Consider the following 23,755-nt stretch of genomic DNA (forward strand, 5'->3'; position numbering starts at 1 on the left):
TGATCTGTAGCCCCAAACTGTTTTTTGAGGTATGCTCCCGATGTAGACACAGACCGGTCACTTTTCTATCCTGGAAATTGGGCAGAAAATAGTAGATCAGGACTAATATCTCTCTCCCTCCCTCTACATGATGTGATATTTTAGTACTGGAATATACAGTATATTTATAACTTGTTGGTGACACTTGGACCACCCCATGACAGTTTGACAGCAGCATCCACGATGTTCCCTTCTTTAGTTCTGCGAAACTAATTGTAATCTAGGGTTTACATGTTTAATACTGGATTTATCAACATCAAGTAGATCTTAGATTAGTATGTATATCGACATTTGTCTGTTTAATCCATCAGGATTAACATTAAACAGATTAAATTGCTCCATTGGGGTGTAGTCATCTACATTTGGATAATTTCAGCATGTGACATAATATTCTAGTTTTTTTAATACAACCACATTTATTGGTGTTAATTTACCAGACCATATGATACCCCTAGCATTAATATAATGAATAACACAAATCTTAGAGTTTCTTGCAACTGTCGCAATATAGCCATACAAATGTCAGGGTCCAGACTGGCCAAACCAGAGTATGTAAGGATCCTCCCCAAAAGCCCAGCAGAGGACCCCATATGGAGCTGACTTTGGGACCAGTCGCTTGTCAATATGGGTTGATTTACACATTCTGCTACAAGTTCGACTCTCGCAGGTCACTTCAACTTGTTGACCTCTCAGATGACAACATCATTTTCCTATGACTAAGGGTGTAGTGAATGCCAGAAATGTGTAAGATTTTATCCTGTTTTTAAATTAATTTCTAATAACAAATATTGATTTTCTGGATAGAAATGCTTTTCTTCTTTGGTTCTACAATAGCTGAACTTCACCAGCAGGAATTGACATTCATTCATCAACTTCCTGGAGTATCCGGGACGATATTGGCGTAGTGAGCTCCTTCACTTCTTTTTTCTCAGATGACCACATCATTAGTGTTCAAGAAATGATTCCCAAGACATTTTATTTGCAGTAAAATTAACCATTTCTCGAATACAATCTAAAATTCATATGATATGGAAAATTACAAGCCCCAGCATGTAATGTCTAATCGGTAAGGATTACTGCATGAAGGGACTTCCAAAGACCCCCAACTGCCAATAGTGTACTGTATTTATTCAGTTTATTAGCTGCATCTACCTTGCTTATAGCATTGTGCTAGTGACTAATATGAGGAGTATTTGAAGGTTCATGTTATAAACTCATTACATGTTACTGTAAACTCAATGCTATCACATGTACTGCTAGTCTAAGACTCATGTGATGACACTGTTCCCACCTTGTCTCAATATACCTTATATAAGTTTAGTTTGGCCTTGAGAAGATTTAAAGAAGACCTGTTGTGGCATCTGACCTTTTTTACTTAAAACTTGTATCCCGTAAAGGACAACAATGCTGGAGGGCCTTTCCTTCAAACTCTAAATTGTGCCATTCCTCAGTTATTCCTCCAAGAAACACATGTATAAAACTGACAATTGGGTGTTACCATTCTCCCGATCAAAAGGCGCGTCTGTACACACACCGACTCTGCCAGCACTCATTAGACAGAGTATGTAACACCTAGTTGTCAATGTATTCCTAGGTTTCTAGGTAGAAGAGAGGTATGGACAATGTAGAATTCTATTAAAAGATGCTCCAAAATTGTTGTTTTCATTGGCAAAACAATAGAAGAAGTGACAGGCGTTCTTTAAGGCTTCTAGAGATTTCTTGTCCCACCAACAACAAAGCATCCTTACGTTTCTTTCAATAAAATTTTATTTTTAGACAGTATAGAATACAGAAATACAATAAATTAACCACTCTACTATCAGGAAAACCCACTACACCTTAGGCTAGTGTGGCCTCTGGCAGTGAATGACACAGTGTTCTTTGGTATATTGGCCCAACACCAAGGGCAGAGGTAAATTAAGAAAGACTTTGTAGCCACCATCTTAACAAAGGGTATTTTATTGAGATGTCTTTTGATGTACAGTGATCCATGGCATGTTACACATATCTGCTTGACTGATATCTCCGCCAGCTTTGCCAGGGTGATACGTCCTGTGTGGTCTTTCCTTTAAATAACAGGATTTATGGAAAAAAAACGAGTCCCAATGGTGGTGAATAAAAAATGTTGATGGGTGTTTTGTACAGTACATTTCCGTAAAGTTGGTAATGACCAGTTGCTGGTCTTTGTACAGATTCCATGCCTCCAGGTCTTCTGAGACATTCAAAGGTAGTGCTAAAAGAGATGAAAATAAAAGGAAATTTAGTATTGATATCCATGGAAATACTATAATATAATATTTAATTATGTCACATCATCTAATATTAAAATAAATCTTGCATTGCAGGGTTAAGTAGAAGTCCATATCCATACTGTGTATCTAATATAGAGCCGTATAAATCCCTGGAATAATTTTAATCTAACTTTTACTCAATTCAGTCAAAATAATTTGAAACTATATTTATTCTGATATATACAGTATATACACTCACTGGCCACTTTATTAGGTACACCTGTCCAACTTCTTGTTAACACTTAATTTCTAATCAGCTAATCACATGGCGGCAACTCAGTGCATTTAGGCATGTAGACATGGTCAAGACAATCTCCTGCAGTTCAAACCGAGCATCAGTATGGGGAAGAAAGGTGATTTGAGTGCCTTTGAACGTGGCATGGTTGTTGGTGCCAGAAGGGCTGGTCTGAGTATTTCAGAAACTGCTGATCTACTGGGATTTTCACGCACAACCATCTCTAGGGTTTACAGAGAATGGTCCGAAAAAGAAAAAAAATCCAGTGAGCGGCAGTTCTGTGGGCGGAAATGCCTTGTTGATGCCAGAGGTCAGAGGAGAATGGGCAGACTGGTTCGAGCTCATAGAAAGGCAACAGTGACTCAAATCGCCACCCGTTACAACCAAGGTAGGCCTAAGAGCATCTCTGAACGCACAGTGCGTCGAACTTTGAGGCAGATGGGCTACAGCAGCAGAAGACCACACCGGGTACCACTCCTTTCAGCTAAGAACAGGAAACTGAGGCTACAATTTGTACAAGCTCATCGAAATTGGACAGTAGAAGATTGGAAAAACGTTGCTTGGTCTGATGAGTCTCGATTTCTGCTGCGACATTCGGATGGTAGGGTCAGAATTTGGCGTAAACAACATGAAAGCATGGATCCATCCTGCCTTGTATGGAGCATCTTTGGGATGTGCAGCCGACAAATCTGCGGCAACTGTGTGATGCCATCATGTCAATATGGACCAAAATCTCTGAGGAATGCTTCCAGCACCTTGTTGAATCTATGCCACGAAGAATTGAGGCAGTTCTGAAGGCAAAAGGGGTCCAACCCGTTACTAGCATGGTGTACCTAATAAAGTGGCCGGTGAGTGTATATATATATATATATATATATATATATATATATATATATATATATATATATATATATATATATATATATCTGTCTAATATATCTTATTTATTATATATTCTCTTTATTTTTTTAATAATATATTTTTGTATAATATACATTCTTATAATACATTTTTCTGTAATATTTTATGTTGCAAAGCTGTATTATATTGGCAACAATTTGGGTTAAATATCATAGTTTGAATCAAAGATATGACTTACTTTAGATGATACATTTAGATGGACATGATGTGCTTCACAAAGGCTGGGAAATAAAAAAAAAATATCAAAAGTTACCGAATGACAACAAAGATCCAAACAACTAGGTGTTGGTCACTTTCAATAAATGAACTAATGAATCAATAAATGGACGAATCAATAAATAATGAAAATATACTCAGGATTATATGTAAAGCTGTAATATATCCTGTTCTTTGCTTACCTTCATAGTTGATGCAGCCATTGGAGTCTTCCTGTCCTGCCAGGAGAGCTTCTACTTCATCCTCCTTCATCTTCTCACCTATTAGGACAGGCATAACAAATTGTCAATGATCACATCTCCAGATCACTACTTCTTAAAGAAATGTATAGGCAATGAAGAAACAAGTTACCCAATGTGGCCAACACGTGACGCAGCTCAGCGCCCATGACGGTGCCGTTGCCTTCCTTGTCAAAGACACGCAGACCCTCAACAAAGTCCTCAAAAGTGCCCTGGTCCTTGTTGTTGGCAACAGCCTGCAGCATGGGCAAGAACTGCTCAAACTCAATCTTCTTGGCATTCATCTCTGTGAAGAATATATGAAATATTATCCTGGTCTCAGCACATAATATTAAAACTTTTTCATTTACATATTGTGAAGTCAATATCTGCCTGGGATTAATTAATAGTTTCCTTTCGTTCTTCACTAAAAATTACATACGGTAATTTCCCCCTGTATAATAATAATTTTCCCCTATATAATATAGGTATAATATTAGCCATATATAGAGACAAATAATCTATTTAGAAATCCAGAACGCCTTTGAGATGAATACATTTTGTAATTTGGTCTAACATTTAATTACAAGAATCGTATGGCCAATCTTCTGTATGCAAGATCGTTACAACGAAGAGAACCTACAAACAGGCCATCATCTTAGAAGCTTCAAGGTTGTAATATATGTACTGTATCCATTACTTATCATTTTTTAATACTATACTAGTATGATATGTCAATACAGGTAGACTACTTACCCTCGTTAGATGGGTTGCCCAAGACTTTCTTGACCTCAGCATTTGTGGGGTTCTGGCCAAGAGCCCTCATGACATCAGCAACCTGGCTGTAGGCGATCTTGCTGTCACCTGTCCTGTCAAAGAGCAGGAAAGCCTCTTTGAAGTCTACAGGAATTAAAGAAAGTAAATGTGAGCTGGTCAAGTGGTAGAAACATTACTTTGCTTTTTTTAAAACTGTTATCATTGATTGTACTATGTATAGAATTAAAAGATCTAATGTATAAGAATGCTAGAGCCCGGAATGACCACTTGTAACAGCGGAGATGGAATTTGTGCTCGTTCAGCTACTTTTTTTTCAGTCTGGGACATTTGAAACGGGGTTATTTTCAGTAACACGGAACGGCTTCCAAATCAAGTCAGAGATGGTTTTACAGGCAGACTGTAAAAAGCTGCTAATGTTAGCGAAGGGTCAGAGCTCCTGTAATAAGATATCCCATTCCTAGCACTAACTGAATAGACGTACCGACCCCCTAACCCTTAAAGCGCCAGAGCAACTAGCAATTAACATGCTCAACATAGGCACCTGTCACCAAAGAAGAGTTTGACAGTGTCAGCGTTTGCTTTCACAAGTGCCACATGCTCGGCCAAGAGCTGCACCTGGCAGGTTTACTCATCGAAATATTACCACAGTTTGGTGTCATCTATCTATGGGGTCTTCAAGTTTGTTACTAATTAATGCAATATGTAATTAGAAAAAAAATCCTCATAGAATGTTGTGCAGCACAACACAATGTAGGGTTTCATGGAATAAAAGGAGCTATAATAATAAATAATATTAATAATAATATACTTGAATTACAGGTTACAGGATAGATCTTTCCAATGAGAGGTGATGCAGATCATATATGAATGTGGGCAGATATTAATATATGACCGGTATGCCATGTACCATGTGATACTAAGTAATAATGTCTTTGCCTGGGCATTTCATGGGGCACTACAAGCCTCAGCTGCTGCAGAAACTCTCTGTATGTCAATATTATACATAAGAGTTCATTTGAGCAATGCGGTGTTAGAGGTTGGCAGTCCCTCAAGAATTACACGGTGTGACGCCTGTTCGGCTCTACATCAACACCGGGCATAACAGGTGACGGTGTAATAGTCTTATTTTTACAATGTACACAGGGAGTAAGCAGTGAACATTATTACAGCTCTGATGACTGATTTATAGTGGTATTAGCTGTTAAAAGTAATGGGCATGGCCTGGCAACGCTACGGTACCCAGGAATACCCTCTGTGACTCACACGGTCATGTCACCCGCTATCTATGGTATCGCGAATGACGCACACTTGGGCCAGTCTTACACTATCAGTCTATGCATCCATCAGGAACTAATCTAATTAATTTCCATAAATATTTACATTATTAATGTAAATATTTACAGTCTTCATTGCAGCTCTGATACAGACCCTGTGTATCCCACATTTGTAACAAAGTACCTTCTTGTATAAGGGAAAGTCATCAAAGCCAGAAGAAGAGTCTTAGTTACTAAAGCATGGGATACATAGATCAATTCTACACCTTGTGAATTTAGCAAATCAGCTCCAGGGCAAATCTAGCACCAATAAAATAAATAAAGTAGAATATTCCACTCTTAGTGCCAGATTGGCACAGGAGACATTTTACTAAACACACAGACTATAAGGATTGTGGGCTGTGCATATAACATAACTTAAAAAAAAATACAAAAGTTGAGCTTGACTTGAGTTGGTACATATGCAGAATTTAAACGCATGTTCACATTGGCCACAAAACATATAAAACCTACAAGAGAAAACGTGAACAAAAACTCTGGGGTAACGAAGTTCACTTTTTCTCTTGTAGGTTTTATATAACATAACTTAGTAGCTATAAAATCAGATTTCATGTCCGGCCCGGCTCCCAACTTACCATCCTGCTGATCTTGAGAGAAATCAATCTGTTAAAAAATAAAATCGGTCGAAACACTACGATTAAAGGCCTGTTGTAGTCTGATGTTCACAGCTTTCTGAGGTGCAGAAGATAAGTCCAAGCACATGGGACATACAGGAAGCTGGGAACCAAACAAGGCCGGCAATGAAGGAGATGCCTAAGGATGGGGCGACCAGATGATGGTGACTCCTGCGGAAGATTGCTTGCCATTTGTTTTTGGCATTTTTTTTTTTTTGTAAAATATTATTAAACGGTCATTATCATCATCACTAGTGGAAAGGCATTACTTCATCTCCAGCTATCACTTACCAGCAACCTCATCTGCGGAGAAAGACTGCAAGGAAAAGAGAAAAATGCCAAAGGCTAGTAATGGTGGAAATGGCATTGACAGAAAGTGTAGATAGAAAAATATTGTGTTTCCTATTACTAAGCTTATGACAGATCCTGTATTAGATTTATTGATTGTTAATTGCTACAATCCTACGCAGAGACTTTGCATTGGACGCATGGATGGCTTTTATCCCAGAATCCTTTGCTGTCCTGCCAGTGGATACTAATTACTGCTATACAAATAGGCAACACCGAAGGCTATATGTTTCTAAACATGATAAGGTAAAGGGCTTAACCTAAACAGATAAATAATAAAAAATATTTTAATAAAAGTATATACTCCAGAACTATATTTATAATATATGTTAGGATGGAAGCTTCACTTTTATGCCAAGACCCATTTAGGTGTCATGTATTATTAAAAGTGAAGCGCCTTTAATAAGGTCTCATGTAAAGTTCTTCTAGTCTGTGTTGTGCAATGATAGTATATAGCTAGAGAAACAAACTAGGACACCCACCATGTTGAGCCTGGGACTGGGAGATGAGCAGGGAGCTGAGCAGTTGTCCTGAGGAGGGCTTGAGCGTGTGGTCCTTCTGCCCCGGCCGAGCTCCTCTTATTTATCCGGGGGCAGTGACATGACCGCCCATCTCAGATGTCAGAGGGGAAGCTAGCCCCTCCTCTGGGTGACTTTTTGGCTTTCTTAGGGCAAAGCAAAAGGAGGGATCTCCTTCCAGGACCACTAATTTGGAGAGCTATTTTTAGTAGGAAGTGGGTTTGACACGCTTTAATGCATGTAAAACTTGTCAGCAACTTTTTCTGCAAGAAGGAGGAGATTTCCAGGGACAATTTTGGGCAGTGAGAGATTTTTAGGAATAACCATTCCTTCAGAACTTACAACTGGGTAAATAACGTGGCCAGGTCTAAAAATACACAGCACGAGCTTTCCGCTCCCTTCTTGTGGGAATCCCAGAACTAAAGAACCCTACTGATGACTGCTCAATTGTAAAGTAGCCGGACAGTACAGAATGATATAATCAGCCTGCAGATCAGAACAAACGACCTGGAGAGATCAAATATACGGAAAGCTGCTACTACTTTGTAAAGGGGAAGCGGCTAAGTAAAGTGTCACCAGAAGGATGATTCATTCTATTTTACTACCCATAATATCGAACATACTGTATATTGTTGCATCTTCTTTTCCGTGATGTTTTATGTAATTTTGCATATACTTGTCATTTTTTTCATACTCCAAGTGGAATCAACAGAAATCTAAATGTATAAATGTGTACATGCATATATATATATATATATATATATATATATATATATATATATATATATATAATAGCAGAAAAAAGGAACAGCACAACTTCTATACTTATCTTCGGGTGCAAAGCCCACAGACCACCCGTCCACCGGTCGTCCTCAGTCAATATGTTACAAAAAAAGCAGGCAGCACTCCATTTTCATTAAAGATAATATGTAGGATTTTAATGGACCCACATGTCTCTGCGACGTTTCGGCTCAAATGAGTTATATACCGATAGGGATTTTTAGTTTGTGGTATGGACACGAAGTATCCTGTGAGCGATAATAGGCATCTTATATGTGCGCCTCTATGTGGAAGTGATATAGAGGCGGTTGATTCTATTTAAAATATATGTTTTTCACTAGTATTTACATTTTCCACAACCAAGATGGCGATAAATAGAACTGTGCGCGGTTTGCCGCATCCAATATGGCGCTTATGGATGCTACAGCGCATGCGCCGGGTTTTGGGTATTGCCCTTTAGCATTCGATTGGCCTTCAGTCACACATGTGATTATGATGTAATACTAAGCGCTGAGACATGCGCAGTGATCAATTTAGAACGCTGATTCCTCCATTGACAGCATGTCTCTCCTTAGGTAAGCCGGTATAACCGCAGAGATTACTATTTACTCACCAGATGAAATGTGTGAACACCGGACACTAATTAGCACCTAAGCACTTTATGTAACTAATATTAATAAGTATAAGTTAAACATGGCACTTTAATTGGATGATTGAATTGTCTATATATATACACTAAGTTGTAATGCTCACTGCTTGAGAAAGGCTCATTTGAGCCGAAACGTCGCAGAGACATGTGGGTCCATTAAAATCCTACATATTATCTTTAATGAAAATGGAGTGCTGCCTGCTTTTTTTGTAACATATATATATATATATATATACACTGTATAATGAAATGGAGAAGCACAATAATGCTACTACGGGTGAACACGCCCCCCCCCCAGCAATTCATCAAATACTTGCCACAAAAGTCCATATATAAATATATATATATATATATATATATATATATATATATATATATATATATATATATATATATATATATATATATAGTCATTAGCAGTCTAGGATCCTTTTCTACTATAGGCTTTCTAAGACTCCAACTAAAAGTTTTCTTAGTAGTGTACGCCATCTAGTGGTAGTCTAATGTACAAGCTTGAGTTACTAAAGCCTCTGGCATTAAAGGATTTGCTATGTAATCACTGGAATGTGAAAGTGATAATCGAGAAGAAAGTCTATTTGTAATTCCGACATTCTTTTGCATCTATGGCACCTATCCTTAATGCTCTTTATAATAAATGATTTTGTCAGAACTTTAGTATTGATGGCTTTTTCCTACAGTCTATCAATACCTTATTGGTGGGTACAATTCCTAACAGCCCCCCACCAATCAACTTATTAAAGGGACTGCGGTGTTTCTATGAGTGTGATGTCTCCAACATTGTTTAAGCTCTGAATATTCTAGCAAATTTGCCTGGAATAGGATCTCAAGTCCATTCAAATAGGATTGAGCCAAGAGTTGCAGTACCAGACATGGCCAGTAAGCTTTTTTTTCCGTTTTTTCCGCTTTTAAATGCTTTTAAATGTATGTCTTGTTTTGATGTGCCTTTTTGTATGAATAAAGTTGTTATCTTTTGATGGTTGATCCCAGTGTTATGCATATCCTTTTTCTTAGTTTCTCTTTATAGTCTTTCTTATATGCATATGGTTGATCCCGGACTTACTCATGCTTTGTGTTGCCCGCTATCTTTTTTGTATACCAGACATGGCCACTACACAATGTATGGCGCTGTGACTCCTAAGAAGGGGACCTGGGCCCAATTAATCAGCTGATTATCCATGTAGATAATTATCTGATATGGATGGTCTAAGGATGGACCATTCATACCAGAGATTCCTCTACTAGGCCGGTTTCACACATCCTGATATTTCCAGTACCAGAAAAACCGGTACTGGAGATATCCGTTTCGGTGTGTCCATGTGTGTACTACATGTGGCATACGTGTGGCAACCGTGTGCCACCTGTGTGCCGCATCAGTACCCCACAGATGGCCGCCGGGGAAGAAGTGTTACAGTAAGCGCTGTTCCCCGGCGGCTGGTGCTGAAGCCGGCTCTCATCATTCTCCCCTGCTCTGCCGGCGATTGGCGTTAGCAGAGGAGAATGATGTTCGAACGATGACAGCAGGTGGGGCATTTGGGACTCTTACCTCCATCATCCGACACCTGCTGCCACTAATAACAGTGACAGCAGGAGCGGATGATCGGGGTATTCCCAAGCCACCTCCTGTGATCTAACTAAATAAATGGATGAAACACCTAACGTTGGTTCCCCCTTATTTTCTTGAATCAACCAGGCAAAACTCACAGCTGGGGTATGCAACCCTCAGCTGTCAGCTTCTTCATCGCGCCCTCTGACCTGAACGTCACAGGCAGAGGACACGGAAGAAGGAGCAGCCCGTGGTGAATATCGGAATGCTCACCCTCCCTGTTATACTCACCTGCTCCCATCACGGTCCATGGCAGCTTCTCACTGACAGATGGTCTCTGGGAGCCGGCAGCTTCTTCCTATGTTCAGTGGTCACATCGTACTGCTGAACACAGGAAGAAGCTCCTAGCACCAGAGAAGCAGGGACATGCAGAGACGCGAGTAGGTGAGTATGATGGACAGCTGCCGCTCCCCCTCCCCCGCCGACCCGGAAGGTCCGGCGATGACCCGCTGGTGGTACTGCGCAAGGGCATCACTTGGGTATTCCAATATGACAGTCGGCGTACTTACAGTGCGGCAGGGTGGACTGTGGGATTCGAAGACGTCCAGATGGAAGTGGATGACAGACAATTTAAAGCAATTATATAAATAGATGAGCCTTTTCAGGGCAGCTCTGGGCTGCTGTTTTTAGGCTGGGGGGGCCTATATCAGTGGCCCCTTACCAGCCTGAGAAAACAAGCCCCCAGCTATGAGCTTTACCAAGGCTGATTGTCAAAAATGGGGGAGACCCCACGCCGTTTTTTTTATTGAAATAATGAAAAAAACAGCATGGGGACCCCTCTATTCTTGATAAACAAACTTGCAGAAACTGACAGCTGAGGGTTGCAGTCCCCAGCTGTGAGTTTTGTCTGGTTGGTTCAAGAAAATAGGGGGGAAACCACATGGGGTTTTTCATTCATTTTTTTAGTTAGACTGCAGGTGGCGGCTGTAGAATACCCCAATCATCCGCTCCTGCTGTCACTGTTATTAGTGGCAGCAGGTGTCGGATGATGGGGGTAAGAGTCCCAAATGCCCCCAACTGCTGTCATCGTTCAGACATCATTCTCCTATGCTCGTGCCGATTGCCGACAGAGAAGGGGAGACTGATGAGAGACGGCTTTAGCAGCAGCCGCCGGGGAACAGCGCTTACTGTAGCGCTTCTTCACTTGCAGCCATCAGTGTGATACTGAAGCATCACATGGACGGCATCAGTGTGCAGTACATGTTTACATGGACCCATTGACTTGAATTTGTCCGTGGGATCCATGTAGCTGCATAAAAACGGACATGTCTGCGTGTGGGTCAGTCGGACACACAGTCCGTGAAAAACACAGATATGTGCACAGACCCATTCATTTGAATGGGTCTACATGTGTCAGTGTCTCCAGTATGTGTAAAAACTGTCACCGCACGTACTGGAGACGTGTGAAAGAGGCCTTAATCAGAGCAGCCTAGCATTAGCATGCAAATAATGTTAGTGACCCTAACCTTTCAAAGGTAAAATCTCAATGAGTAGTATTTATTACAAGTAAAGAATAAATGCATGATGCGTAAGTCAATATCTGACTTTTTGCTCCCCTTTCACACTTCGGTACTTTGGTAAGTATTTAGAATCAGTATTTGTAAGCCAAAATTGGAAGTGGAACCTACACAAAGATGTAAAATGAAAAGTTTGTATCTCTACTGTTTTAGGCCCCCTCTTGGCTTTGGTTCAAATTTGTTAACTAATGCTAAATACTGAACAAAATGGTGTGTCAGTAATCATAGGACATGTACACACCATTAATATTTGGGTATGAGTTATGGATATGGCAGAAAGCCTATGAGGAAATTAACGTTATTCCTCCCGGCAGCCTGCGGCTCGCAGTCATAGAGGCATGGCTTCAGCCGACGCTCAGTACATAGTGAGCAGTGACTGTAACCCCACCCTGGCACTGACTGACAGCGGCTCAGCAGTGGATCAGTACAGAGCTGCTGTCAGTCATCGTGCCAGGCGAGGTTACAGTCGCTGCTCTCTAACTGAAGCTGCTCCTAAATAATTGATAAGTTGCCAGGAGGAATAAATTTCATGTTTTCAATGTGGCTGCCGGGCAGCTTTAGACCACTTTTAGCTTTCAGATTAACCCTATATATGCAGGTTAATAGCATTTGGGGACATGACAGGTTCTCTTTAAAGTGGAATTTTACATAATTTACAACTACCAAAAACATTTGTATATGTTAATATTATAAGAGGTTATCCCATCCCACAACATGATGCCATATTGTTAGGATATGCTGTCAAGTTATGATTAGGAAGGTGCAATTTTGGGAACCGTTAACGATGAAGGAAATGTTGTGTCAGGCTGGTGTCATACTTACGAGTGCAATGCGAAAAACTCGTGCAAGACTTTTGCATCAATACCCGGCACTGCCGCCGGCACTCAGGACCGGAGTGTGCGGCTGCATGTATTTCTATGCAGCTGAACGCTCCGGTCCCGAGTGCCGGCGGCAGTGCCGGGTGTTGATGAGAGAGACTCGCGCTACTTTCTCGCATTGCACTCACAAGTGTGACCCCGGCCTTAGTCAAGCTCCGTGCCCCTTCTAATTTTTACCTCCATAGAGTTCTCCTAGCTACTCGGCTGTACAGGAAACTGCAGCTGACTCCATTTATATGAATGGAGCTGTGCTGAAGGTCCATGCACAACACTGTGGTTGGGGGGCCACAGAAAAGAAGAAGAACAGTCCAGAAGATGTTGTACCACACCGGCATTGAGTTTCCTTCTCTCTCAGGATCTATGGAGGTCCAAGAGTTCAGAACCCTAATGATAGTAAAGTGATAGCACATCCTATACTAAATATGACATCACGTCATAAAATCTAAAGAACGCTTTAAATCATTAGAATAATTAAGTAAGATTATTCAAGGGCTGACATTACCTGGTAATACAACTGTGACTCCTTAAATTCACTATCTGACATAATGCGTTTGACATCTGATGTGATGTAAGCAACTACATTTTGAACAGTTGTAAACCACTAATAGCGGAAGACCACTCGGCCAATATGGGGCACCACAGCCCATTCCCTCACCCCTGTTTTCTCAATTTTAATAGTTTTAGAATTCTCAGCATGGAGAATGGTGGAGATGGTGGAGGAGGGAGCCTTTGTCTGTGCAGATCTAGTTCTTAAGCTGCACACAACAGCAAATAAGGGGAATGGGTCTAGGTGAATACTTTTTATATTATTAGTCAGTCCTTGTGGAGTCCTCTAAGGACTCATAACGTGATGTGGAGAGCTGCAAAGGCATCATACAGTGTGGATTGTACTATGTGGGGGCCGTCATATTGTATGGTTGGCATTAGAAACCATCATACTGTATGGATGGCTCTGGGGTCTTTCATTTATGTGAGGAGCTGTGGAGGCCATTATAATACGTGGGGGACTGTGGGGGCAATCATACTGTGTGTGGAAGGCTGGTGTGGGCATACTGAGTGGTGGGCTGTGGGAGCCATTATACAATGTTGCGGGGTATCATACTCTGAAGTTGGGCTCTTGTGGCATTACACTGAGTGTGATTGGGCTTTAGAGGCTGGTATACTGTCTATGGGGCATCATACTATGGGGCAGGATCATTGTTGGGGTCTCATAATGTGTGTGTGTGGGAACTGTGGGGACATCATACTGTTTGTGAGGCATTGTAGAGGCCATATTTTGTTGGGGCAGTAGGGGCATGATACTATGTTTGTTGCACTGTGGCAGCATCATACTTTTCTCAGAGCACTGTGGAGTCATAATTCTGTGTTAGGGCACTGTTGAGTCATCATACTGTGTTGGGAGCACTGTGAGGGTAACATTCTGTGTTGGGGCTTGGTGCGGGCATCATTTTGTTTTGGAGTCACTGTGGGGGCATTATTCTATGTTGGGGCATTGTGGGGGCATCGTTTTGTGCTGGGGAAACTGTTGAGTCATCATTCTGTGTTGGGGAACTGTGGGGTATCATTCTGTGGTGGGGCACTGTGGGGGCATCATTCTATGTTGGGGCATTGTGGGGGCATCATTTTGTGTTAGGGACACTGTTGAGTAATGATTCTGTGTTGGGGCACTGTGAAGGCATCATACTTTGCTGAGAGCACTGTGGAGTCATCATTCTGTGTTGGGGAACTCTAGGGGCATCATTCTATGTTGGGGCACTGTGGGGATATCATTCTGTGTTGGGGCACTGGGAAAATCATTCTGTGTTGGGGGCACTGGAAAAATCATTCTGTGTTGGGGGCACTGTGGGGAAATCATTCTGTGTTGGGGCACTGTGGGGGCATCAGTCTGTGTTGGGGGTGCTGTGGGAGCATTAGTCTGTGTTGGGGGCACTGTGGGAGCATCAGTTTGTGTTGGGGGCACTGTGCAGTCATCCTTCTGTGTTGGGGCACTGTGGGGTCATCATTCTGTGCTGGGGACACTGTTGAGTCGTCATTCTGTGTTGGGAGCACTGTGGAGTCATCCTTCTGTGTTGGGGCACTGTGGGGTCATCATTCTGTGCTGGGGACACTGTTGAGTCGTCATTCTGTGTTGAGGCACTGTGGAGATATCATTCTGTGTTGGGGCACTGTGGGAGCATCATTCTGTGTTGGGGCACTGTTGCAGCATCATTCTGTGTTGGGGCACTGTGGGGATATCATTCTGTGTTGGGGCACTGTAGGAGGCATCATTCTGTGTTGGGGCACTGTGGGAGTATCATTCTATGTTGGGGCACTGTGGAGATATCATTCTGTGTTGGGGCACTGTGGGAGCATCATTCTGTGTTGGGGCACTGTGGGGATATCATTCTGTATTGGGGACACTGTGGGGATATCATTCTGTGTTGGGGCACTGTGGGAGCATCATTCTGTGTTGGGGGCACTGTGGAGTCATCCTTCTGTTTTGGGGCACTGTGGGGTCTTCATTCTGTGCTGGGGACACTTGAGTCGTCATTCTGTGTTGGGGGAACTGTATGGGCATCATTCTGTGTTGGGTGCACTGTGGGAGCATCAGTCTGTGTTGGGGCACTGTGGGGATATCATTCTGTGTTGGGGCACTGTAGGAGGCATCATTCTGTGTTGGGGCACTGTGGAGATATCATTCTGTGTTGGGGCACTGTGGGAGTATCATTCTATGTTGGGGCACTGTGGAGATATCATTCTGTGTTGGGGCACTGTGGGAGCATCATTCTGTGTTGGGGCACTGTGGGAGCATCATTCTGTGTTGGGGCACTGTGGGAGTATCATTCTATGTTGGGGCACTGTGGAGATATCATTCTGTGTTGGGGCACTGTGGGAGCATCATTCTGTGTTGGGGCACTGTGGGAGCATCATTCTGTGTTGGGGCACTGTGGGAGCATCATTCTGTGTTGGGGCACTGTGGGAGCATCATTCTGTGTTGGGGGCACTGTGGAGTCATCCTTCTGTTTTGGGGCACTGTGGGGTCATCATTCTGTGCTGGGGACACTTGAGTCGTCATTCTGTGTTGGGGGAACTGTATGGGCATCATTCTGTGTTGGGTGCACTGTGGGAGCATCAGTCTGTGTTGGGGGAAATGTAGAGGCATCATTCTGTGTTGGGGCACTGTGGGGATATCATTCTGTGTTGGGGCACTGTGGAGATATCATTCTATGTTGGGGCACTGTAGAGTTATCACTTTGTGTTGGGGGCACTGTGGGGGCATTATTCTGTGTTGAAGACACTCTGCCAGCATTATACTGTGCTGGGAGCACAGTGGCTTCATCATATTTTACATGTGGAGGGTACTTTGAAGGAATTCACTGCAAGGGTATCATACTGTGTTTGGGGAGACTTTTTGGTGCCCTAAAAGATATTTCGCAATGGGTGAGAACACTAAGGGGCTTCAATAAGGGCACATTACTGTGTAAATGCCGCAATACATGTCCCTCTCTGTATTTTTTAAAATTGGCAGGTGTGCTGTACTGTGACTTCACCTATGTGCTGTGATCCCACCTTCTGCATTAGATTTGTTTCTCAGGGAAAGGCAGGCGTTGGGCTCAATTATAACTTTACTATGTGGCCTCTAGACTTCGATGTTGCCCCTGATTTTGAATAAGGTGAGTTTAAAGGTTGGTGTCACCTACTGATGTAACAACACCACATAATGCCTACACAGAGCAGGCATTATCCTCACATTTCTGCATACATTTTAGAATTACAGCAATAAATATAAATTTTGTTGAGCTGATATGTTTTATTACACTATTTTTTTGTAAATAATCATACTAAATATTGCTTATTCACTGAGCTCTCTATTTTACGTTATAAGTAAAAGTTGGGTTAATGAACAGTAGCGGGTGTGTACAGTAAAAGGCCTACTGTTAAATCAATATTCATCCAATATACCATTCAGCAGAAATCTGCTACAATTCAACATAGAAAAGTCAGCTATAAAAATAGGAATTTTGATCAATGTTAACATTTAAAAAAATGATAACACTGAACAATAATATTATGTACATGGATCATATTTCATTCATTTGAGTTTTAACCAGCAAAATCTCATTGGGTAATTTAGGCAAAACCAGTGTTTTTCTTGGTGCTACTATTTATAAATGGCAGTATAACTTGTCAGTAAAGGGCACACTTTGAAGTCACAGGAGCAGATGTCCAAAAGGGCGCTGGCCCACTGAGACTTCTTAGGTTGCAGACTAATTGCATATGGAATCTAGCGTTGAATGAAGATGTAATACCAACCTGTGTACTAGAGGGCGCAGGTTTCCCATTTGCTGGTCTAATACATTGCATATGTGAAGTTAAAGAGCTTGTCCACTACTATGATCCTGATCACCTAATCTTATTACAGGTCATCAATATCATATTGGTGGAGGTCTGATACCTGGCCCCTCCACCAATCATCAGCTGTCATGGTGGAGACTTTATAGAAATACGGTATACAGAGCTGAACAGCACAGTGCCATACTTTGCTTAGTGGCCACCACATGGTACTGCAGTTTAGATCATAGTCAGTTGAATAAGTCATCCAAAAGGATAAGTGATCTGAAAGCATGGGTCATCAATATCAAAGTAATGGACAACCAGTTTAACTTTCTGCTATGACTCCACTAATTGCAATTTACACAGTTCAATTATGTAGCAAACTAATTGATTTGATAACATAATCTATCACACCAGATGACTGATTTGTGTTTATGACAACTGCAATATACAGGTGCATCTCACAAAATTAGAATATCATCAAAAAGTTATTTTTTTCAGTTCTTCAATACAAAAAGTGAAACTTATATATAATATAGAGTCATTACAAACAGAGTGATCTATTTCAAGTGTTTATTTCTGTTAATGTTGATGGTTATGGCTTACAGCCAATGAAAACCCAAAAGTCATTATCTCAGTAAATTAGAATACTTTATAACACCAGCTTGAAAAATGATTTTTAAATCCGAAATGTTGGCCTACTGAAATGTATGTTCAATAAATGCACTCAATACTTGGTTGGGGCTCCTTTTGCATCAGTTACTGCATCAATGCAGCGTGGCATGGAGTGGATCAGCCTGTGGCACTGCTGAGGGGTTATGGAAGCCCAGGTTGCTTTGATAGCAGCCTTCAGCTCATCTGCATTGTTGGGTCTGGTGTCTCTCATCATCCTCCTGACAATACCTCATAGATTCTCTATGGGGTTAAAGGGAACCTGTCACCCCGTTTTTTCAGTATGAGATAAAAATACTGTTAAATAGGGCCTGAGCTGTGCATTACAATAGTGTAGTTTGTGGACCCCGATTCCCCACCTATGCTGCCGAAATACGTTACCAAAGTAGTCGTTTTCGCCTGTCAATCAGGCTGGTCAGGTCGGATGGGCGTGGTGTCTTCCCCCAGATCTTGCGTAGTTTTCCGTTGGTGGCGTAGTGGTGTGCGCATGTCCAAGGTCCCGAATCCTGCACAGGGGAGTGAAAATAGCAGCGATGTCCGTTATTCCATTGGTGGTCGGTGGGCGCGGCCATCTTGCTTTGGCCGCGCGTGCGCAGAAGCGGCGCTCTGCTGGCCGCGGCTTCAGGAAAATGGCCACGGGCATCCGCGCGTGCGCAGATGGATATCGCGGCGGCCATTTTCGTGAAGCAGAGTTCGCATCTCGGCTTCACGAAAATGGCCGCCGCGATAGCCATCTGCGCACGCGCCCACCGACCACCAATGGAATAACGGACATCGCTGCTATTTTCACACCCCTGTGCAGGATTCGGGACCTTGGACATGCGCACACCACTACGCCACCAACGGAAAACTACGCAAGATCTGGGGGAAGACACCACGCCCATCCGACCTGACCAGCCTGATTGACAGGCGAAAACGACTACTTTGGTAACGTATTTCGGCAGCATAGGTGGGGAATCGGGGTCCACAAACTACACTATTGTAATGCACAGCTCAGGCCCTATTTAACAGTATTTTTATCTCATACTGAAAAAACGGGGTGAAAGGTTCCCTTTAAGGTCAGGCGAGTTTGCTGGCCAATCAAGCACAGTGATACTGTTGTTTTTAAACCAGGTAATGGTACTTTTGGCAGTGTGGACAGGTAGATGGCTGTGCTGACTTTGGTCTTGATAAAACACAGTGGACTTACACCAGCAGATGACATGGCTCCCCAAACCATCACTGATTGTGGATACTTCACACTAGACCCCAAGCAGCTTGGATTGTGTGGATTGTGGAAATCAAGGTCCCAGAGTCTGGAGGAAGAGTGGAGAGGCCACAATCCAAGATGCTTGAGGTCTAGTGTGAAGTATCCACAATCAGTGATGGTTTGGGGAGCCATATCATCTGCTGGTATTGGTACACTGTGCTTTATCAAGACCAAAGTCAGCACAGCCGTCTACAAGAAAATTTTAGAGCACTTCATGCTTCCCTCTGCAGACAAACTTTTTGGAGATGGAAGTTTCATTCTCCAGCAGGACTTGGCACCTGTCCACACTGCCAAAAGTACCAATACCTGGGGTAAAAACAACAGTATTACTGTGCTTGATTGGCCAGCAAACCTGCCTAACCTCAGCCCTATAGAGAATCTATGGAGTATTGTCAAGAGGAAGATGAGACACCAGACCCAACAATGCAGACAAGCTGAAGGCTGCTATCAAAGCAACCTGGGCTTCCATAACACTCAGCAGTGCCACAGGCTGATCGCCTCCATGCCACGCCGCATTGATGTAGTAATTGATGAAAAAGGAGCCCCGGCCAAGTATTGAGTGCATTTAGTGAACATACATTTCAGTAGGCCAACATTTCGGATGTTAAAATCATTTTTTCAAGTATTCTAATTTACTGAGATAATGACTTTAGGATTTTCATTGGCTGTAAGCCATAATCATCAACATTAACAGAAATAAACACTTGAAATAGATTGCTCTGTTTGTAATGATTCTATATAATATATGAGCTTCACTGTTTGTATTGAACAACTGAAATAAATTAACTTTTTGATGATATTCTAATTTTATGAGATGCACCTGTATAATTGGATAAACCATCCTATCAAAAACAGATCTAATGTCCCTATGTATGTAAGAAATGTCAATAATCTCGTCACGTTCTGTCAATGCATTGGCACCATTAAATTCTTACTTTACTGTAATCCTTTTTTCCGGACTTGCAGTCTTCCATTAGGGCATATTGGCTGGCAAGTGATCACGTTACAAGACTTCACACAAAAACACACTTGATGCAATAAAAGATTTAAAGTATTACACACACATGCACAAAAACACACATAAAAAAAGCAATTCATAGGTGTGTGTTTTACATGAACCCTGAGAATAATGCTAGTGTAATATAGTTTTCTCCCAATATGGCTATATTGAAAGACATTATTCTAAAGTGGAGAATACAATTTAATTTGCTAGGGTTAAAAAAGGAATACAATATAATAAAAGCAATAATCACTAATTATTGCTGTAATGACAGTTGCAATGCAGGGAAGTGGCCAGCAGATGGCGATCATGGCTCGCGGCTGTCATTCTGGTATAATTGGATTGCAGAACAAAGTAAGGCGCCCACCGCAGTAACAGCTGCTAAATGACAATACGTATAAACATTGGCGTTTTATTAGCTCCTTAAGTATTTTAATGTATTGCTGAACACATAACCTTTGCAATCGGAAGAAATCTGTTGTGCAACGTTTACTGGAAGAGCACCCTCGATGCCCAATTAAGAAGGCAATTCTCATTAAAGCTGCTATTACAGCTAAGCACACATAGCGGCTCGTGCTCTAAATAAGATTGTTAAAGCCTTTGAAGCAAATAAATTAATTCTATAAACAATTCGTCGATGAGCTTAATGATATTCCTGTTATTTTATGACCAAGACAATTAAGCTCAGTTACAGATTCATTTAGATGACCTGAGCGGAGGGAAAGTTATCTGATAGGATGAAGTTATTGAAGTAAAAATGAGACTCGATCTTTATTTTTTTAACCCTAATTGATCGTGTGATGTAGCGCTGCCTCTAATCCCACCGCCATTAGATATTGGCGTCACGGTTTAAGACAGCAAGGAAATGAATGGAAAGCGTAACATTAAAACAGCACTGCAAAAATGGACCTCAAGAACTTTGCTCCGTCATGACTCAATGGAATTACCGTTGAAATGGAGAATGGGAAAATAACATAAAACATAGTATAAGATAGCAATTAGTTCATAACCTTCATTAAAGAAGACCTGTCACCAAGTCCAAAGTGCCCAGTTTTTGCTTTTTGTTTTAATTTTTGCTGCTCCCGTATTCCATTTTTAATATTTACATTTTTAAACTTGCTGTTTGTTTCCAGAGATATGGCCCTCTTTGTTCAGTGCTAACTTCTATGGTCTTTACTTATAGGGTGTGGATAACAGGACTTTCTTTCGGGTTCTCTGCATTATGACTGTATGAGCCACACCCCTTTGGGAAAAAAAAAACAACCCATAAAACTTAGCACCGAATACAAAGGCCCATGTCTCTGGAACTGAATGGTGGATTTAAAAAAAAAATGTATAAAAAGGCAGCACATCCAAAACAGTGAAAAAAATAGAAAAAGTTATGATTCTTTTTTCACCAACACTAGCTACATTCCATTTCTCTCTATGGAGCCTTTCTTGAGAAACGTAGCTGGTGTGGGTGCATAAATGATCCTTACTTTTTCATTGTTGTGGATGTGCTGACTCCTTTTTTGATTTTTACCAGCTTCCATGGGGGAGATTCGCACCCATTTAGGCAGTGCCGATGTTTCTCTGGATATATAAATATAAATATATATATATATATATATATATATATATATATATATATATATATATATATATATATATATATATCCCCAGATTATATGTATATATTGAACACAACAGGGAGCAACAAGAATAAAATAAGGGCAACGACTGGCCACTTTTGACTTGGCGACTTGTTCTCTTTATAAAGTCACGCCACTACTACTCACATCTTCATAAATCAATATCAGAAGCAATAAACCTAAAATCCATAGCCTATAAAGCTAAGGCTGACAAATAGATAATGCGTTATGCTACGTTTTGTAAGAAAGTGTAGTGGGGGAGCAGAGATGCCAACCTGAACTTTTTACATTTCTTCTAAACAACTTTAAAAAAAATCACGGACAACCAAAAATTTAATGAATGATGAAGATAATTAGTTACATATGCCTATAGGTCAACACACAGATAAAACCTAATAACCAGAATTTACTACGAGCTGTAAAATGAGGAAAATTACTATTACAATGACCAGCATTACCATCACCCTAAAAAATTAACACATCATATGGTTTTGACACCCATTCAATACTGTTTGCTAATTTGACGGATTGTCAATTAATTTACAGGCGGTTGGCACCCCCAGGGGGAATGGGTCCTCGTGGAGATGTGACATAACAGTAGTAGTCATAATACTGTATTGATATTTTATGCTTCTATTCCAATCGAAGAATGTTACAATCAGCTTCTACCAATCCTGATAATAGATTGCAATCAATGACCCAAGAAATGTACATCAGATGGACCTTAGGTTACAAGCAGAGCAACAACCTATTATGCATTAATCTTGATTTATAATGGAAGTCAAGCCTTTATTCCCCATATTAGGGTATCCTCCTTCTGAGCCACATATATAGACCAATTGGATGCTAGGAAGGAGGAGAGTTGTAGAAGAGGCAGAGTAATTAACTTTCCACCTGTCAGTCCTACCACCACTCCAAGGAGCAATGTTCAGGAGGCCACATCACACTTCACACTGCATTCATTGACTGCACACAGTAGAGAGATGGGTGGTGTAAGGTCACTGGAAACAGTAAAATTATTCTTTATTTAACCCTTTTCAAGACTTTTCCTTGAATATTTGATACATCTTGTTGGATGAGTGTAGATCACCAGGTACATAGCTTAAATATTACAATGAGTGGTAAGTAAAATAAATGTATAAGACACGTTCTGCATGATTCAGGATACGTTCGTTAGAACTTCCAACCACTTAGAGTTAGATCAACTGGATCTTACTCCATTGTGTTCATTTCAGTGCACTATACCGCGTAAATTACAAGTAATATCCATAAAATATATCCCTAATTCTGATAATGTGCTTAAAAAAACTACAAAAACATCCACAATACACAAGAGGACGCTTTGAAATGTTGGGTCTAGTCTTCAAAGTGTCCTAAGAAGGAGACATTTCTAAAGAGTGCAACCTGCAGGAATCAGCTTCTCCTTAACCCCCTAAGTTTCCAGTGACCAAAGCACATCACATCCCTTTGCAGCCCTGTTACCTTGACACTGGACAGGTCAAATGCTGGTTCTTTGGGTTTTTCTGGTTCTGGGGCAGGGGCTGGTGCTGCTGGGGCAGCGGCAGCTGCGGGTTTCTTCACGTCTTTCTTGGGTGCCATTGTGCTTTAGTTTAAACAGGGGAGGTAGATAAGGATCCAAAGAGAAACCAGCCCAAGTGTTATCTTGAGGGAGGAGGTAAGATCAGGACGATCCTCAGCCCAGAGCCTAGAAGTGGGACCAGTGTGTTTTTCACTATTAGGGCATATTTATATTTCGCTTAGTACCTAGCACAATCTCCATGCATGCTGCTGGATTGGACAGTTCCCCAGGCAAGGAGGATGTCATAAGGACTAAGACTATAAATGGAATATAAGGGGGTCAGGGCTACATCAAGCCATGGGACTTCTATTTTTTTCAGCCTGCCGGATTTTTAGGATAAGTGTAAAGGAC

The 23,755-nt window shown here is 41.4% G+C and overlaps 1 protein-coding gene across 2 annotated transcripts; it reads right to left on the reverse strand.

Moving 5' to 3' along the window:
• Positions 1–1,982: 1,982 nt before the first annotated feature.
• Positions 1,983–23,555, reverse strand: MYL1 (myosin light chain 1). Of its 2 annotated transcripts, none has more exons than XM_077272234.1 (7): positions 23,308–23,555; positions 6,607–6,634; positions 4,677–4,820; positions 4,054–4,227; positions 3,885–3,962; positions 3,665–3,707; positions 1,983–2,272 (listed from the first exon to the last, which is right to left on the reverse strand). In XM_077272234.1, exons 1-6 carry the CDS (start codon positions 23,422–23,424, stop codon positions 3,679–3,681), a joined length of 570 nt encoding a protein of 189 aa, XP_077128349.1. In that variant the 5' UTR covers positions 23,425–23,555; the 3' UTR covers positions 1,983–2,272; positions 3,665–3,678. The 2 variants fall into 2 exon arrangements, with proteins under 2 accessions (XP_077128349.1, XP_077128350.1); XM_077272235.1 differs by lacking the exons at positions 6,607–6,634; positions 23,308–23,555 and adding exons at positions 6,937–6,961; positions 7,476–7,602.
• Between the last annotated feature and the right edge of the window lie 200 nt (positions 23,556–23,755).

The sequence above is a fragment of the Ranitomeya variabilis genome, chromosome 7 (genome assembly GCF_051348905.1).
Source record: "Ranitomeya variabilis isolate aRanVar5 chromosome 7, aRanVar5.hap1, whole genome shotgun sequence".
In the NCBI taxonomy this organism is placed as follows: Eukaryota; Metazoa; Chordata; class Amphibia; order Anura; family Dendrobatidae; genus Ranitomeya; species Ranitomeya variabilis.

What these genes read in the sequence shown, in the direction of transcription:
- MYL1 (XM_077272234.1), bottom strand. Translation starts at nt 23,424, where the DNA reads ATGGCACCCAAGAAAGACGTGAAGAAACCCGCAGCTGCCGCTGCCCCA. An exon ending in GGGCAACCCATCTAACGAGG is followed by an intron (nt 4,228 to 4,676) that starts GTAAGTAGTCTA and finishes TATTCTTCACAG; the next exon opens with AGATGAATGCCAAGAAGATT. An exon ending in TGGCTGCATCAACTATGAAG is followed by an intron (nt 3,708 to 3,884) that starts GTAAGCAAAGAA and finishes TTTATTTCCCAG; the next exon opens with CCTTTGTGAAGCACATCATG.